Source organism: Propithecus coquereli, unplaced genomic scaffold, assembly GCF_000956105.1.
Source record: "Propithecus coquereli isolate 6110/MARCELLA unplaced genomic scaffold, Pcoq_1.0 Scaffold49, whole genome shotgun sequence".
NCBI classification, from domain to species: Eukaryota; Metazoa; Chordata; class Mammalia; order Primates; family Indriidae; genus Propithecus; species Propithecus coquereli.
The window spans coordinates 1,075,254-1,094,798 of record NW_012150729.1 but is presented as its reverse complement, the minus strand read 5'-3'; the positions used below and the strand labels follow the sequence as shown (position 1 = coordinate 1,094,798).

The following is a 19,545-nucleotide window of genomic DNA, read 5'->3' as shown; positions in this document are numbered from 1 at the left end:
TCCTTATGTCATGCCAGCAAAATATTCAGTCTGTGGTGGAATCACACTTCTGCCACTTTTTTCAACTTTGTATTATGTTCATCAAATAGTATAAGGAACCACCATGTATCCACCACCAAGCATCAGCAATTTTCAATTCATGGCCAATCTTATTTCCTCTATACCCCCAGCCCTTCCAGTATTTTTTCATAGCAAATCCAAGACATCATATTGTTTCACCCATAAATATTTCAGTATTATTTCCAAAAATAAAGATTCCTTTTTTAAAAACATGATAATACAATCATCATACCTATAAGTAATTAACTGTAATTGCCTGACATTGTAAATCTTCAGTTAATGCTTAAATTTCTAAATGACTTATAAATATTATATAATGTATTTTACACTTTGTTTGAATCAAGATCCAAATAAGTTGCATGCATTGCAATTGGTTGATAGGACTCCTAAATTCTTTTCAATCTCCAGGTTTCCTGCTCCACCCCAACCCCTACCTTTGTGTATTAATGCAAATGAGTTTTGTTCTATAAATTTTCCTACAGTCTGGGCTTTGTTGATTGTATTCCTATCATGTTGTTTAATGTGTTACTCCATCCTCTTTATTTTTCATAAAATTGGCATTTTTATTTTTAAAGAGTTAGAATCAGAGGCTTGATCAAACTTATATTTTTTTATTTTTTATTTTTTGGAAATACCATTTCATAAGAAGTTGTGTGTTCTGTCTGGAGGCACATAATGTCCAATTTTCTCTCTTTTCGTGGTATTAGCAGCCTTTGATGATCAATGCCTATATCCATTGATTTATTAGGGTTTTTTTCATTTATAGCTGGAATATTTCTATAAGGAAGTAATTCCTCTCAATCAATTTTTTGGTTACTCTTTGGTACAGTTTTTAGAGGAAAAACAGAATAAATGCTTAATTTTTTCCCTTTACTAGTTTTCAAAATTCTTATTTCTTCATTAGCCTCCTCCTCTAACAGTAACAAATTAGAGGAGTTTTTTTTTTTTAGCATTGCTATGAAGTAAGGGTTTTCAACATATTTAGTGTGTTTTAATCCATTACAATTATCCTTTTCAAGCTGAAATTGCCCCATCTTTGTGATGGGAATCTCTTTAAGAACTACCTTCTGAGTCCTTTTGATGTGATGCGAGTAGTCTTTGATAGTGTCCTTGCTAGCTGGTATGACAAGATATAAATTTCTGCTCCAGACCTAGAAACACCCATTTCATCAAGGAACCCTGGTTCCTGTTTATGGAAACTGATATTATTGCAATATCACAATCTGGACATATGGGAGGGTGATCACAGTTTGTAGGTTTGTTATTGTTTCTAGACCATTTCAGTGGACAGATCTAGGAAACGTGTGTGTGTGTGTGTGTGTGTGTGTGTGTGTGTGTGTGTGTGTAAGATGAAATACTTTTTGAGTTCAAATTCATACTTTCAATCTGAATTCAGAAATAAAAGGTTTTTACTTAACCTGTCTTTATCTGTATTTCCTTTCTTCCATGGTCAAATGTCCTATTCTCAAAACATCACAAAATTCTGTTATTTTTATTAAAAGCAATAACAACAAAGCAACTCTATGACCCTTGGTATTTCAGAGAAGTAAATATTCAGATGAAACAGGAAAAAATGGTTTTTATCCCTACTAACCATTGCGACTGATTAAAGGGAAAGGTGATATATTAGTTTCTCACTCAAGGCAAAGCTAATGCATAGAAACTAAAATTTACTTTGTTCTTAGATTAAAGATTCACTATAAATGGAGGCTGCTCTATGGTGAAAGAAAGTAGGTGAGTTCATACCTGTAAAGTCATTCAAAAATGCTTTTCCAAGTTGTATTAGAGCCTCATAGGTGTCTGTAAAGAGAAAAAGAAACACTTGAGATTACTATTTTGTCACTATCCATTCTATGAAAAAAGTTTCATTTCTAGATCTAGCTACCACCAGGTGTTTCACTCATATAGGTTAACTCCAGGGTACATTCACCCCAATTGTTCCAAGTCAATGGAAATCTTCTGCCAATGGCAAGGAAAATAGGGTCCCAGTAGAGCGAGTCAATTTGTTTTCTTGAAAGTGTCCTGAACATAGTAAGTAGAAAAATCTTGCCCCATCCGTAGGCAGACTAGATAGGCCAATCTATTTTCAGGTTCATTGGAGTTCTGAAATGAACCACCACATATGTGAGGCTAACCCCAGTCTTGTTTCTGAGCACCCTTAGGACATTTCCACATCTTTTCATAATCACGTAAGTAACTGTCATACAAGGTTAAAAAGGTGATAGATCTCAAAGAAATGCCATGGCCACACAAGGGAGAGAAACATGACCAGAGGAATGAGAGAAAGCTCCATGGAAAAGGAGCATAATTTTCAGGGAATTCATTCATTCAGCTGTTTATTGAACGCCCACCCTCTCTGTACCTTGGTATCGTCTCACAGTAGACTCAAATAAATCTGGTTTCAAATCCTGGATCAAACCCACACTAATTGTGTGGTCTTTGGCAAGTTACTAAACCTCTATGCCTCAATTTTTCCATTTGCAAAATGCAGACACTGATACTCACCTCAAAGAGTTTTTGGAGTTAAATAGGGAAAAGACCATATGAAATGCCTCACACAGTGCCTGGCAGATACACAGCACTTCAGGAAAGCTCACCTTGGCTGCGGGAAGAGCTCCACCTTTCTCTGTGGAGAAGGAGAGAAGACGGAGGAAGAGGGAAAGTAGGGAGGGAAGAGGACTTGAGAGGTGAGGATGTGAAGGGTTGTCGCAGGGAATGGGGAAAATAACTAGGCCGACTCCAGTGCAATACCTGTCTAGAGACGCCGAGGGCCCAGCACGTTCCCTCTTACCCTGATGCCACAGTTTGCTTGGTTGGTTTGTTTTCAGATATTTGACCGAAGAGGTGGAAGGTGGAGGCTTTCCCAGCTCACTTCATTTTATAGGGCTAGATAGCTTTGGTAAATGGAGGAGACTAGAATCGTGAATTGGAGTTTCTTAATTGACAGAAAGTCTCCCCATTCACGTTTGAGGGAGAGAGTGAAGGGGGCTCAGGGGAAAGACAAGTAAGGAGAATCTGTTGAAATGTGAGATTCGCCACTGAGAAAAGGGATAATAGTTTTTCTTCTCCAACGGAAAGTGAGTTACCAAATTTAAAAATGATTTCTCTGAGAGAAAAACCACCTCGTCTCTTTCCCACACTTCTACTCTTATTATTTGGCTTTGCAAGCATGCATCCCCATGATGTAGCTTATAAATTTAGTTTATATCTCCCTTAGCCCAGCCTCCCTTTATTATACCACTTTACTGCTTCTTTGGGGCTGAGACTCTAAAATTTGGGTCAAATGTTCCATTAACTTAACCACTTTAGAATACCAATAACACTCTTGCAGCACTTTTCATCTTCATAGCGTTTCACAAACATCTCCTTCTCCACTAATGAAGATGAGTTGAATATCTATAGCATCTAAAACCAAAGCTATTTAATCATTGTCTGATGTGGGAAAGTGAGAAAAATGCAAGACCAACAAAAAAGTATATTACATTTCAAACTTGCTGATTCGAACTTTTAAAAAAATTCTTTGAACATGCAGGCAAAGCTCATGCCACAAAATCCCAGTTTTTGTAATGAAAGTGGCCATAATAATAGCAACATTTTAGTGTTTTTAGCTCTTCGTGTTTTACAGAGTGCTTTTCAATACATTATTTCACTTGATCTTTATGAAAACCTACAAGAAGAAAAGGAATTATTATCCCCATATTTTAAACAAGGCTTCTTGTGATTAACATGCTCAAGTTTCGAGTTACTAAATATTTGTGCTGGGACTAGAACCCCAGACTTCAGGCTCCAAGTCAGAAGTTCTTTCCCCAAGATTTCCTACCTGTGCTCTACAGTAACTGGAGGTTCCACTGGGGCCCCTCAAAGGCTGCTGGGAAAGGAAGGATGGAGGAATGTGAAAGGAATGAACGTTTTCTCTCTTCTTCCAACTAGTGAGACTGCACAGGCATATTGCATTTGGAGCTTCCATGTGCATTTCCCCAGTTCAATTTCACAGCACACAGCATGCAGCATCGCCTCTGTTCATGACCCAGCTAGACTGCAAGCTGCATTTCAAAATTATACTCAACAGGCCCACAAAGCTCCATTCATGGCAGAGGCAATTGCATATCGTACTCTCTCTCCTTTGCCGTCCCGCAACCCTGCGTCTTTAACACAAACTAGCTGTTCTGGGCCAATGGAGCCATTCAATGGCCTCTCTATGGACCAACTGTCCCTTGACTTCCTTTCCTTCTACATGAAACATACTTAGCATGTTTCTTCTTTTGCAACTGGCCATTTTCACCTTTGAAGGTCTCTTCAATACATGAACTTGCACACACACAGGACCAGGAGCTTCCTGCAGACCTGGAGTCTCTAGTCACTGAGACGCTGGTGTCTAACACACGGTGTGCACCCAGGATTGTTGAAGACACAAACGCTCTCATTCTCAGCTCTTTATTCTTTCTCCTCTTTCATCAAACCCTTCCATTCCTTCAGGAAAAGCTCTTTCTATGTCTTCCTCTGTCTTCTTTCTTCTCACTCCCACTCTCCATGTTCCCTCCCTTTTGTCTTTCTGAGAGCCTAAAATAACCAAAACAGAGTTGACGGATAATACCAGTTACACAGTATCTAAAAAAAATTGAAGCTGTTACTTCTGAAGGGAAATTAAACAAGATAAATATCTAGTACCAAGTGACTACATTTTAAAAAGTGACTTTAGGTCCAGAATAATCACAAGTCTTCAAATGCTTCATCTATAATCACTCGCTTTTTACAAGCATGCCTTGAAAACTCTTTTCTCCTCTTTCATCCTTCAAAATTCAGCCCAAATGTCATTTCCTGCAAATTCTTTGCTGACATCTCTGGTCAGCCTTCATCATCGCTTCTGTGTCTGCTCCAGAACTTTGAACACATCTTTACTCTAGCACTTCACACATTATGTTTATTGCAGTTGATCGTGTAGTGTCTCACGCTGAACTAAGAGTTGGTTTTCATTTCGTTTTGTTTTGTCTTTCTCTCTTTAGCAACCTAGCCAGGCCTAACGTACAGCCTAGTCAGGCACATTACAGATGCCCAGTTTTTTATTGTTGTTATTGAATGTTGATTTAGTTATTGAATGATCACCTTGGATTCCAAAAAAAACCAAGCTTATTCTTACTCAATTTTTATTCTATTTCTACTACCCTTCACTGAAATTTAAATTATATATTTTTAGCTGTTTTGTGAGTTGTATAGATTTTGCTAACAACTGAAGAATCTTAACTCAATTTATAAATTATTTCTATGAAAAATATATTTCATGTTCCAGAATGTTCAAACATACACAAAAGAAAAAAGTGGATTTTTGTCCGTAACTAAACGTCTATTACATTCTATTACATTTCTCTCTCTCTCTCTCTCTCTCTCTCTCTCTCTCTCATCCCCTTTTCCCCTGATGTCTGCTCTGTCCCTGCACTCAGAGCTTCACCTCATTTAGAGAATTTATCTCACTCTCCTTTCCCCCAGGGTTTACAGTTTGGTTTTCTGTTGAGTGCCTTGTGGTCTACCTTGAACCCATTATTTATGTATTTTCCCCCACCGAATCTGTTGTCAGAGCATGAGAACCGTGCATTTTTCGTCTCTGATTTTTCACAATGGGATTTCAAAGCCCAGCACTGAGCCATGGGGGATATCTTGGTTCCATGTAGGAACAGCTCCTAGTTGCTCATCATTTGCCCTCTGAGCTCAAAGAGGACAATGTCCAATTTTCAGCCTTCACACTCTCTTTTCTCCCCCTCTTCCATCTTCTATTCTTTTCTCCAGAGATGAAGAGAAATGAGATAATCATGCCAATAAAGCATGCGTTTTCGTCTTTATTGTTCTTGTCTGGGTGCTTCATTATGAGATGTCAGTTCAATACTCTAAAGAGCAGTCTTCTGAGCACAACACGTTTTAGTTGTCTGGTATTAAAAGTGCTTGTTTTCCATTTTTAGGCTACAGCGGCGGCTGTGTTGCCATGCGAGGAAGTCATCCAGTTGGTCGCTGGGAAGTAAAGGACTGCAGACGCTTTAAGGCAATGTCCCTGTGCAAGCAGCCAGTCGAAAACCGGGAGAAAACGGAGCATGAAGAAAGATGGCCCTTCCACCCTTGCTATTTGGACTGGGAGTCAGAGTCTGGTCTGGCCAGTTGCTTCAAGGTAATACCAAGGTTACTGGGGCTTTCTTAGCAGGACCAACACTATTTCAGTTGGATCCATGTATCCTAAATTCCATTATTCCGGTACCTTTTTTTTTTTCCAGAACAGTGCCTGCAAACTGCAGGTGCTTAATCAATATTTGTTGCCTGTCTCTATCCCTTCGATTACATTCCAAATAATTTTTAAGTCAAAAATTGGCATGTCCTGGTGACATTGAAGGCTTCCTCATGAAGATTGATATCTGTTAAGAAGAAATACCATGCACCAGTCTTAATCCTTGGGAGGGGAACACCATGCACTGGTTGAACTCCTCAATCCTGGAGGAGGACTCTAAACCCCTGAACAGTTTGTGCTAAGCTTCCCAGCTCTGGCAGGAGGTTTTGCACAAACTCAGCTGCTAGAGTATGAGTCTGGTGAGACAAAACACTCACACAAGTCAGGTAAAGCAGCTTTTTACAGGTTATCCAAAATGCTTGAAATCAGAAGTATTTCAGATTTGGGAATTTTTTTGGATTTTTGGAATATTTGGAACATTATTCTTCCTGGTTGAGCATTGCAAATCCAAAAAACTGAAATCTGAAATTCTCCAATGAGCATTTCCTTTGAGTGTCATGTCACTGCTCAAAAAGTTTCAGATTTTAGAAGATTTTTGAGTTCAGATTTTCATATTTAAGATGCTCAACTTATATTCACAGATAGGCAGCAAGAAGCAACAGAAGCCTAGAATCCATGGTGAGCCAGTGCCCAAGGCTCAGGAAAGCTGGAGTCTAGTCTGCACATGCCCCACTTCCCACCACAGCTGAGGGATCCCAAAAGCACTCCTCACTGGGCTTCGTACCTCAGCTGCAACTTGGATCACTGGGCTAAAGTATTGCAGGACATCCTGTTCTAGGAGGGATGAGAACAATTCCCCTTTGTCTCAGGATGTTGCGTTCTTGGTACCTTCTGCCTGAGAATTACAAACAAGGGGGAAAGAGCTGAGTCAGCAAGGATCATGTGGGGACCTGTCCTCCTGCAATAGTGAGGCTCAGTCAATATTGTCCTTATTGCCAAACATGTGCCAAATGAAGAAGGCAGACACTCACTGAGTATTAAAATGGTACAATTTTATACTGTTGGTAAGCCAATGAATAAAGTCCTTATTATGGAATGATACAATTCTGCTAATAAGGATAACTTTTACAGCTTGTCAGACACCTGAAAATCAAACAAATTAATACATACAATTTGTTTATATGTGTATATATGTGTGCATATATGTGTGTATATGTGTGTGTGTATATATATATAAAATCTGTGAAGAAATGCCTATTTGAAAACCAGCTTTAGATCCTATATTTAAATCACTTCCTACAATTTACTTGTCAGAAAGACATTTTTTGAAATATTATGTTTTTATGTTTGGTGGTTTTTTCTTGGTTCATTTTACAAATAGAGTTTCAACAAATCTTGGGAGCAAGTTCTTTCCCACAACCGGGTGCATGCAGAGAAGAAGGAAGACAGACTAACTCCAGAGCTGTTGCAGCTCGTGGATGGCGTGGGACATGTGTGCATGCACTCTGTTTAAGTGGTACACATGTATGAATATAATCCTACATTAAATTCGTAGAGCAATAGGCCCAAAATTGATTTCGCAGAGCAATAAGTTAAACTTTAGAAAAGAATAAACTGAGGCCACTGAGATTTGTCCAAGATCACAATTATTTATTGACAGAGTTGGAATAAATCCCCAGTCTTGGAACTCCTGGTCTAATGCTTTTTCTTCTATATATCACCCTGATGTGTCAACAAATGCATGTTGTGTGATGGGCATGGTGATAGGATTTATGAGTTTAGAGTGATTCAGGAAGACATTCCCAGAGGAGGTGAGTTTTGACATATAATTTAAAAGATGGAAAGGTTGTGCTGTGGTCCACAGGATTTAGAAAGCTATTCATTCTGGTCTCAGCAAATCAGTCTGGTAAGGCTGGCCGCGGGTGTACCTGCCTGGCATCAGAGGTTCAGGCTTAGTGCCCGGCAGTTAAAGATGAGAAAGGTGCAGAGGCCCAGGATCATGAGCTCTGGGTCCTCAGTCCCTCACCCCGAACTTAAACAAAGCCAAAAACAGGCCCTTCATTTGGCTGACTTCTTTCTGCTACTGTGAGCCAGCTGAAAAACAGCAGAGAATTCAGACACAGCTGAACCACTGCACCTGCCAGTTCAGCTAAGACCCAAGACCCTAGAAAGATACCTGCCCTTGGTCCCAGGTCTCTTTCCTCATTTCTCACCATGGATCAGCCAGATTCATGACCATTACACTAAGTCTAATTTGTCAGAAGTCGATCTGGTGGGATGGAAAGTCACAGACCCTGGAAGCAAGAAGTCCTGGATCTAGTCCTAGCTCAGCCAGTTTGTAGCTGTGTAACCTCAAATTCTCAACCTCTCTTACCTTGGCTTTCCTCATCTCTTGACGAACATTTATTGAAGGACAAGTACATGCCAGTAATGCCAGTCACAGGAGATTTAGGGGAAAAAAGTCCTCAAAAAGCTCATTTACAAAACTGAGCTTGTCATATCCCCATCAGGAATTTGCTATGAGAATAGAATAAGCTAATAGTTTTATGATGACTAGGCACATCCTCGTTCAATAAATGTTATCTTCCCACTAGGTCAAGCTTTTAATAAAGACTAATGACAATTATATTATTTTTCTGAGCTGTTATTTTCTTGAGGATAAACAGCCTCACCTTTTCCATGACAGTGTTACTTTTGTTCTTTTACTCTACAGGTATTTCATAGTGAAAAAGTTCTGGGGAAAAGAACATGGAGAGAAGCTGAAGCATTTTGTGAAGAATTTGGGGCTCATCTTGCAAGCTTTGCCCACATTGAGGAAGAGAATTTTGTGAATGAGCTCTTACATTCAAAATTTAATCGGTAAATACTTGTTAGTTTTGAAAAATTACAATCAAATATTCCATCTCCCAGTAATGGCTTCTTAGGGGTTAGGATCCCAAATAGTTTTTTTAAATTCCAGGATTTGCATTAAACCTAAAGCCAACTAGCCACTAATTGCGAAAGAAAAAATATATATACACATAGTTATATATATTTACATATATATTGCACGAAGTTCTCATTTCATAAAACAAAGAACAAAGTGACAATTGTTTCTGCTAGTTGGAATCTTTTCTGTGTACAAGTCAGAATTTTAGAGCTTTGCTGCCAAAATCAGAAATTATCTAGCCCAGTGGTTTTCAAAGTGTTGTCTGAGGATCCGAGGATCTGGGAACTCTCAGGAGCAGGAGGGGCCATGCGGGCAGAACTGGTTCCCGGCTCACTGACTCAGCAGGGCAGCTCCAACTAGCTCCACTGCTAATTATTTTGTATATAATAGGAGCCCATGTAAGATTTTGTTTGGGGGAAAAAAAAATAGTCCCACTGAGTTTTTTTTAATTCCAACCCAACCCCCTAATTTTACATACGCAGAAACAAGCATTTACTTATCTGTGTCCATCTTGCAAGTTTACAGAATCTTGAATTCTGTGGAGTTAGAAACTCAGTTAGGTTTAAATTGGAAGAAATCTAAAAGGTCTTGTGCTCCCTCCCACCCAACACAGGACTTGCTTCTACCACATTCCCATGGTCATCCACTGTCTGCATAATGCCTTCCAGTCTCACAATGCTCCTTGCTTGGGAGAAAGCCCATCCTATTGTTGATGGCTGGTTTCAAAGAACAACTTTCTAGTAAGCCAGAAATCTCCCTCCCCTCAGTTTGGAGCTAGAGCTCCAAGATCTCTCCAGATCAAGTTTACTCTACTTTCAAATATTTGAAGACAGCCATCTTGTCTTGTTTTCGAGTCTTCCCCCATCACCACCTTGGGCTCTCATTCTAGAATGTTCTTGTCAGTCACTGTACATTTGGGAGTATCTTCTGTGGAAGGGGCACAGTTAATGCATAGCTGATTGGAGCACCCAATAGACGTGGCAGCCAAAATCCTATCCCTGAAGACACTGTGGTCTAAGGGCAGCACACCTCCATGCCTCAATTCATTTATTTAATGAGAACAAATACAATACCAGACACTCTGCTCCAAGCTCTGGAAATCTGGAGTCTCAATGAAATACTTGCCTGAATCCCAGAGAAAATCCAGTACTGCTTTTTGAGGAAAATTTTGGTCTTCCTTGTAAGTTTTCTTGTAGGACATTCCCATAAAAAAATTAATATGTAACATCTCTCAAATTATTCATCTTCAGCATCTACAAAAATGACCTTAAAGGTGGGCATTTTTTACATTTCCCAAGGTGAGTCTCATGGATTCTGTGGGGGAAAAGAGGGGACTGTGTGGTCAAATATATTTGCAAAATTATAGGCAATCTTTGAAATTTGCCATGTACATTAGCATTGTAAAGGCTTCTAGAAGAAAGCACTGTTCTTTGACCACAAAACTCTTTTTTTTTTTTAAGGACACTTATTAATATCCCACAGAACTGCTTGTCCCTACAGAAATGCTGACCTCAGAACAGGGTTCCAGAACCTGGCTGGTCTCACACTCCATGGATCGCCTTTTAACATAAGAGCTTTCTGGTCTCACACCAAAGCTGCTGAATCAGACTCTCTAAGGCTAAAGAAAAGTCTAGAAAGCTTCCTGGTTAATTGGGTTATTAGCCAGGTGTGGGGCCACAGATCCAGGGGATAGATGATAGTCTCCATCTCCATTTTCTAAGTTGTACTTTGCTTCGTTACTTTAGCCCCTTGTGAAACCTATTTGCATATTCTGCCCTGTGATTTTTGTGAGGTTTGCTATATGACACAACCACACACAAACTGCTTCCCAGGTTGCTTTAGAATCAAATATCACTGCTATTTCTGTAATATTTACATAAATTCTCACACTTGAAATTTCTAGTGGAATTTAGTGCCAAGCATCTATCAAATTATGGATCTTCAACATCTAATCACAAAAGCCGTCTGTTTTACTTTCTGCCCAAACTACCAGAGAATTCAGTCAAATCTGATGCTAACTTACAGCATGTGCCAGATCTCAGAGTTAGCATGCTTGCTTCTTCTCCTTCCTATGGCACTGCTTTTCTGTTTCTATTTCATTAACCACACACACACATGCATTTAGGAAATTATACAATGTTAGGAAATTGATGGAGAGAAAATATTACAAATACCATTTCATCTTCTAGGAGTCAGTATATAGCAGGAAAAATGTAGAACTCTGAATTCAGTGAGGAAAAAAATAAGTTCTCAGCCCAGGGAGAGTGATGTGGGTTTCCAGCCTATGCCATGGAGATGAAGGTGCCTGGCTTAACCCGAAGGCAGCCATTCTCACCTTCTCCCGACCTTGAATGTAAGGTGCCATCACAACAGTGACCAAGCAGGCACCAGTGATCTCTCCAATTTTCTAAGTTGCGTTTGACTTTGATTTATATCATTCAGACAGAGCAGCTCAAATAGATGAGAAAGGATTCTTCAAAATAAGGCTTGCTTCTCTGCACTAAGGAAAATAAAGCATCTGTCATGACTTCTGAATCTTTTAAATCTTTAATTCTTCAAAATTATTCTCAGAAAATTATCTTAGTGAGATGGTTCATTGTACAATTAGGCTTTATTGCTTGATTTATTGAGTAGTCTGTGGCTTGACATATTTGTACTCTGCCTAATAGGAAGGAAGATGATTCTCTGAGGAGCTTCTTGCCAAGTCTAAACCAATGGCAACTGCTGAAGTTAATCTACCATGGTTCAGGCTGATTTGCTGTAGAATTATTTATGTTGGGATCTGAAAAAAGCCCAAAACCTATTGTGCACCTTTTATTAAATGAGGATGGTGGTAATTAACTTTCAGAGAATACGTGAACATTTGACAAACAAGCAACAAATCAAAGCATCGTAAGGTAGTAGAAATAGTACAGGAAAGTAGTGAAAGTTCCTCTAGGGAAGAGATGTTCCCAGATGTCTACCAACTTGCTTTCATGTGGTCTTGCCCTGACTGAAAGGCAGTACCATTCCTGATCGGAAATCCACCTTCTCAATATGAGCTGACTTTTCCCCAACTGTACATCACTAGTGAGCAAGCCACACAAACTGAAAGAGAAATAGAATGTGAGCCTAAATCTTCTCTCAGTCCATTTCGTAGCTCGGGGTTTTGCACATTAAAAAATGTTCAATAAATGTTTGTTGACTTTATCAACCCTGCCAGCAGCATCAGCTGTTTCCTGCACACATACATATTTTAAAATATTTTTTAAGCTTTTACATAATGTTGTAAATTCTATGGCGAAGACAAAGTTTTTGTTTTTTCTCTTCATAGGACAGAGGAAAGGCAGTTCTGGATTGGATTTAATAAAAGAAACCCACTGAATGCTGGCTCTTGGGAGTGGTCTGACGGAACGCCTGTAAGTCTTTCCAAACTAGAGAAAAGTGATGAATTCAAAATAAGTGGCCCTGAAACAACTTTGTGAACCAACCAAGATATGGTAACTAGAAATAATGACTATATCTCCTGTGGCAAAACTGCACCAGACCTTGGTACCAGGAGAATTCTTTTGGCAAGGTCCTGGGAAAACTTTGCTAGCCAGATTGTTCTGAGGGCACTACACAATCTCATCATGAAAAGGAATCAAAATATCCAAAAAGTCCCCTCACACCATCTCCCATGTGAAGAGTCTTTCTGGCACAGGAGCAGCTATCCTTTAGAATAACACCAGGCTTCCTTTCCCCTCCCTCCCTCTCCTGCATGGTGCCTGACTACGGGACATGTCTGTGTCACAATGAAAAGGAGACTATTTTGGAGAATGATCTCCAGTTTATCTCACTCTAAAAGGACAGAAATGCAAGACTTAGAAATATCACCTCCTTCTCAGCCAGAGGAAGAAGTTCCAGAAGGAGAAAGAGTCTTGCTTTTCACTTATCCTCACACTTGCAAACCTTTGTGGAGGGGAGAGAGAACCCACTATTGTGATGAAGAATTCTCACGTTTTTCTCAAAATGACAGGGAGAAAACTGAAGCTGTATCCCAGACTGAAATCAGATCCAGCCTATGGCACATGAAAAATCAGGTTATTTAGTTTCACCTGTGAAATGGGGCGACTAGTAAGAGCCTGCAGTGAGTGTTTAGCACAGCTCCTGTTTATCGGGCCGTATAATGTTGCAAGCGCTGAGCTGAATGCACTACTACATGACCTCATCGCATCCTTACAATCACTCGATGCCATGGGTATTAGGATGATCAAGTGTTAATAGTTTGCCTAAAATAATACAAAGGACAGCCAGGATTTGCACACAGGTTGTCTGACTCGCAGTTGGCAAAATACCAGCAGCCAAACTTTGAAATAGTAAAGACCAAGAGAGAAAAGCCCACTACATAGATGGTGCTCAAATTTGTGGCAAGGAGGGGATTTGTGGAAAAGCTATATGCTTCTAAGTGGGAACAAAAATAAGGATAAGGGCATGCTAGTTAAAAAATAATATTTGCACTCCAACACTCCTTCTTTGAAACAGTATCAGGATCAGAGAGCAGAATGTGATCTAAAAGATCACTAAGCCCCATCCGTTTATTTTGCTGATGAAGAAACCAAGGCCCAGAAAATGGAAGAGACAGCAGAGTCAGCTCACCCCATAAATGGCAGCCATGACATGGCAAGTCAGGTGATCAAAGTCAATACAGCACTTGAAAACCAAGGCGTGATACGTAGAGGTTAAGAACACTTCATTTCGTTTTAGTAAAACAAACTTATTAGTAATAAGAGAGGACTAGACAATTGGGTTCAGAATAAATGAGATAGGGCCCTGAAGCAGCGGACTGAATTCCTCACCACTCCTCACGCCACTCTCTGAGCCTGAGGGGAGATTTTACTTATATATATATATGTATGTGTGTGTGTGTGTGTGTGTGTGTATAAAATATATATACTTTTAAGTTAGATTTTATATATATGTATTTAAGTTAGATGAATTGTTGCATGACTGTGTACATGTTTGAGGAAGAATATAAAAAGTTTCAAAATTTCCTCCTTTTTCCAAACTTTTGACCCAATTTTACTCATGGTCCATCCACTCTTATGTCAGGTAGTCATTAAATAGTTGAAAGGTTGAGTCTTTATTTAATACCCCTACTATGTGAATTATTTTAGTTACGTGGTCACTCATGGAAAGTGTCGGATAGTTTCCTGATTAAAGCTAGCTGCGGCTTACAGTTTAGTTATTAGAGACTAAAAGCTTAGCATATGTACAAAATAATCAACATCAAAGGTAATGCCCAGATCTGGCACATCATCGATCCTCTAAGAAGTCTACCCAGGATTCCAGGGCTAGCCTAACCCTGCCAGTTAGAAAACAGTGCAAGTTCAGATTGAAGCTTGCATCTGATTTGTTTCTTCTGGAGAAAGGAGTAGCATACCTCTTTTAAAGAAAAGGGTCTTTAAGCAAAAATGCTAAATATTGTTTGGCTTATTCTTCACAAATGTGAAACAACCTTTAACTGGAATGATATCTAGACATTTCTGAAGCATTCTGTAAAAGTCTACGATGATTATGTACAAGAATGTCTTTTTTGATCTACTGAAACTATTTGTGGGGGATCATCATTAAGGAATAACAAACTTCATCTGCCGCAGGTTGTCTCTTCATTTTTAGACAATATTTATTTTGAAGAAGATGCAAGAAATTGTGCTGTGTATAAGGCAAATAAAACATTGCTGCCACTGCACTGTGGCTCCAAACGCGAGTGGATATGCAAAATTCCAAGAGGTAAAAATATTAATATGATCTTTACTATGCGTTTGATTTCTATTAATAATAATCCATAGCACTTTCCCAAGTGAAGGGTTACAGAGGTCTTAAAATTTAAGCACCTTGAACCACAATACCAACAACCTGCTTGATGAACCAAATTACACTATTTTAACAAAGACTGTGTCATAGGGAAATAAGAACAAAATGACACCGATGCGGTATGCCAAGTTAGTTCCTTCGGAACAAGGATAACCAGCTAATATTGTGGAATATTTTACTGTGCAAGTACAGTCTGGAAGAAGTGTCACTCTGACTTCATAAGCAAACAGAATTACTTGTGAAATGAGTAAGTGGAAGTACCTAGCACAGTGCGTGACACACAGTAGGTGTGTCAACGTCCTCAACCAGTGTCCACGTCCCTCTTTCTTTAATCAGAAGCCTCTCTGGGACCTCCTCTTCAAGTATGAGAACTAACCGTATATTCCAAACAGCCCAATGTACCCGTTTTTTTAATTATTTTTTTAAAAGGGGAAGTAGAAAGTAGTGTGTTTAGAGCTGAAGTAATTCAGAGACAATGCACTTGTGAAGAAAGGTCAGTCAAGGTGGTTTGCTTTCACTTTGCAGATGTGAGACCCAAGATTCCATCCTGGTACCAGTACGGTAAGAACTGTCCTGGTAGTTCCAGAATTTCTAATTATACACCATATAAGTGCTACTACATGCCATTAATGTATTACTACATTCCTCCAATTGAGCCTCTCTTCTCTTGTGTCAACCTAGAGCTAATTTGTTTAAATTAATAAACAGTCAAATTAATAAATGTGGTCATTAAATATGATTGAAGACTAATATCTGTGATCATTTTTATGACATGTGATTTTAAATTATGTGTTTATCCCTGACCTTTGTATACTAATGAAAGTTTCTTGTATGAGGCAGACCAAGGAAGATAAGCAAATTATGTATTTATTTATGTGCACGTATGCCTGTGTATGTGTTTGTATGTGTGTGTGTGTGTTCATCTGTGATGTGTGTGTATACAAATTTTTTTAATGCTGAGTGACCAAATTGCAAATTTGGGGTCAATTGTTCCTTATTTAAGTCTGCATTGGTCTCTCCATCGCTTTTCCCTTATTTGCTTTCCTTTATTTCCCGTATTTGTTTCTTTTCCTTTCAGATGCACCCTGGCTCTTCTATCAGGACGCAGAATACCTTTTTCACACTTATGCCTCAGAATGGTCCTCCTTTGAGTTTGTGTGTGGCTGGCTGCGCAGTGATCTTCTCACAATTCATTCTGCACTTGAGCAAGAATTCATCCACAGCAAAATAAAAGCGGTACGTGAACACAATTCACCACGAGAGATTCAGAGTTTAGCGCTTTCTTGTGTCCTTGAGTGGGCAGGGTCAGGGGGATTTTTCTTTTTAATTTGACTTCAGACATTTACTTAAGCTTCAGTAAAAGCCATAGATTTTTGAGAATTGTTTTTCTTCCGGTTACAGACATTGAGAGAAAATAATGGCAATGCAGGTTTCCCATGTCATTTCACTTGTCTTCATTCTTTGTTAGTGACAATGGAGAGTAAGCAGAGTTTTGTTGTTTTGTGAGATTCGTTTGCTCATTCAACACACATTTATTTGAGAGCCTTCTAGGGACTAGAGTTCTATCAGTGATTAAAACAGACCAAAATTCCTGCCTTCTTAGAGTTTATAGTCTAGTGTGGGAAGAAAGACCACAATCAATACAAGTAAATAGAATTATATAATATATTAGAAAAAGATAAATGGATAAACACCATGGGGGAAAATAAAGCTCAGATAAGGGACAAAGAGTATCTGGAGGGTGCATGGTAGTTTTTTTTTTTTTTTTTTTTTTGAGACAGAGTCTCACTGTGTTGCCCGGGCTAGAGTGCCGTGGCGGCATCCTAGCTCACAGCAACCTCAAACTCCTGGGCTCAAGCAATCCTACTGCCTCAGCCTCCCGAATAGCTGGGACTACAGGCATGCGCCACCATGCCCAGCTAATTTTTTCTATATATTTTTAGTTGTCCGATTAATTTCTTTCTAATTTTAGTAGAGACAGGGTCTCGCTCTTGCTCAGGCTGGTTTCGAACTCCTGAGCTCAAATAATCCGCCCGCCTTGGCCTCCCAGAGAGCTAGGATTACAGGCATGAGCCACCGCGCCCCGCCTAGTGCATGGCACTTTTAAAGTTTCCAATTTTACTTACAAGAGTATACTATTTCTATATTTTTAAAGACAATATACAAAAAATAGTAAGGAATAGTTTTCCATTTCAACTTAAAGTAGAGAAAGACTGCTCAGTCCTTTGTGGAACTAGGGTAATCACAAAGGAGCATGCAAGACCTGCTAAATAATAAAATTCACTGGCAAGGAAAAGTGTGCTTTTCAGTGTATTCTTTCAATAAGCATTTATTGAGCATCCAGTATGTACCAGGCACTGTGATATTTGTCAAGGACACAAAAATGTATGAGATATAGCCTGAGTTTAAAAAAGCTGGATATGTATACTTCAAAGCATCCTGTCATACACTATAAATATATACAATTTTATCTGTCGAATTTTGAAAATTAAAAATTAAAAATCTGTAAATGATATGATACGGTAAGTAAAAAGGGGGCAGCAAGTGCACATTACCATGGGGGCACCAGGAAGGGAAACTCTCACTCCCAACTTCCCTAGGAAACCTTTGAAAGTAAGAAAAAGCCATTCTCTTTCTCTATAATTTAACCATATTTTTTGATCTCCAGGAATCCTTTCTAGCTCTCTCATCTTTTCATATCTTTGTACGTTGACTGTTAAAAGGAAGCTCTACATTAAAGCATCCCAGATCTATGAGGGAAATGTCTTCCTTCAAGCTCAGGGGCTTTACCATTTCTGTGTCCCGTTTGTTGCGCATACAGGTGAGCTGCAGGCAGGTCAGGACTCCTACCGGGTTATGAAGGGAAAGCCAAGAAACAGAGGTTAGATGACAACCACATGGTCCCACAGACACACAGTGGCAGAACAACCACTAGATCCAGAATGTTCCCACCATCAGTTTGTATGCTATTTTGTCTCTCTTCCGTTCTATGATTGGAGCATTCAAGCCAAAACCATAATGTTAAATATCAACAAATTACATACCGTGATGTCAGAAAATGCATGTTTCTTTGGCCAGACACCAGACTTCTCACCTCAGATGACAATAACAAGAGATCAGGTGAATGGCTGAAAACCAATCCAACAGTATGCAAAATGCATATCCTAAAAAGAGCTGATATTTGGCCAATACTGACCATAACAGTGTTAGGCACTATGCTAAGTACTAACATTTAATCCCATTTAATGTTTCCAAAAACCTGGAAGTCTATTATTAGTACATTTTACAGATGAGGAAGCAAAGACTTCAAAGAGATTAAGCAACTTGGTTACACAGCAGCTAAGTAGTAGAATTTGGAAAGAAACCCTGGCCATCTTAAAAACCCTACACAGTGTTGTCTGCAACAGCGGAACAGCAGTATCCAGGGCATATGAGAGCACAATGTCTTCATTACATTAAAACCTAGTTCCAAAATCGCTCCCCAAAAGATGGCTTCCAGCACCATCTCAGATGTAAACAACAAAGGGCTTCCTTGACTGTTTCCAACAGAGCTTGGCTGTCCTGGGAACCTCTGTAAGTCAGATTCTGTATTCACCTTTCTGCTTAATTCATCTTCTAATCTTAGGGAGTTGGTTTGCCAGGGGGGAGATGGTGGAGCTAATACCTCCCATAGAAGAAAATGATGAAACCCCATGGGCTTGGCAGTTTGGACATCATTGCCGGTGCCATGATCCAGTTGAGGACTCTGATCTCAAATAAGACAAGCCTTGTGGTGTTTTGTATGGCAAAATTGTTAACCAGCTGAAGACTCTGTTAATATAGAATGCCCTGTCAGCATTATGGGTGATCTGCTGACTGATCTAACACTCTACTGTTCTACAAAAGAAAATTATTGGCGAGTATTGGATATAGAGACTGAGAAAGCGGCCAGGGGACTGTCTTACTCCATTTGGGCTGAACACCATAGACTGGGCAGCTTACAAACAACAAAAATTTATTGCTCACAATTCTGGAGGATGGAAGTCCAAAACCCAGGCACTGGCAGATTTGATATCTGGTGAGAGCCCACTTCCTGGTTCACATGTGTCCTCACATAGTGGAAGGAGCAAGGGAGCTCTCTGGAGTCCCTTTTATAAGGGCATGAATCCCACTCATGAGGGCCCCACCCTCATGACCTAATCACCCCCTAAGGCTCCATCTTGTAATATATCACCTTGGGGGTTAGGATTTCAGCATGTACATTTCAGGGGAACACAAACATTTAACCTACAGCAGGTGCCAAAGGAAAAGGGTATCAAATTAGAACAAAGCAGTAGATTTCCAAGCAATTCTTATTTCTGCATAATTTGTGACTACCTTGAGCACTTTTTGTTGTTGGTGGTGATGGTGGTGTTTATGGTGACCATTCACATTTCATAAGCAAGAAATCCCATATTTAAGAATGCCGTACTGGAATGGGTCAATCCAGAAGTTAATTTATTCCAGGATGAGGAGCCAAATGTGTAGAGGTCAT

The 19,545-nt window shown here is 39.4% G+C and overlaps 1 protein-coding gene across 1 annotated transcript in view; it reads left to right on the top strand.

The window, feature by feature from the left end:
* The window catches only part of PLA2R1 (phospholipase A2 receptor 1, 180kDa), a 140,275-nt gene that overhangs the window by 84,731 nt on the left and 35,999 nt on the right, over nucleotides 1–19,545 (top strand). Inside the window, exons 12-17 of the mRNA XM_012655814.1 lie at nucleotides 6,012–6,214; nucleotides 8,982–9,127; nucleotides 12,511–12,595; nucleotides 14,816–14,948; nucleotides 15,558–15,593; nucleotides 16,111–16,268. Coding sequence (XP_012511268.1) covers nucleotides 6,012–6,214; nucleotides 8,982–9,127; nucleotides 12,511–12,595; nucleotides 14,816–14,948; nucleotides 15,558–15,593; nucleotides 16,111–16,268 — 761 coding nt within the window. The remainder of the gene's footprint in view (nucleotides 1–6,011; nucleotides 6,215–8,981; nucleotides 9,128–12,510; nucleotides 12,596–14,815; nucleotides 14,949–15,557; nucleotides 15,594–16,110; nucleotides 16,269–19,545) is intronic.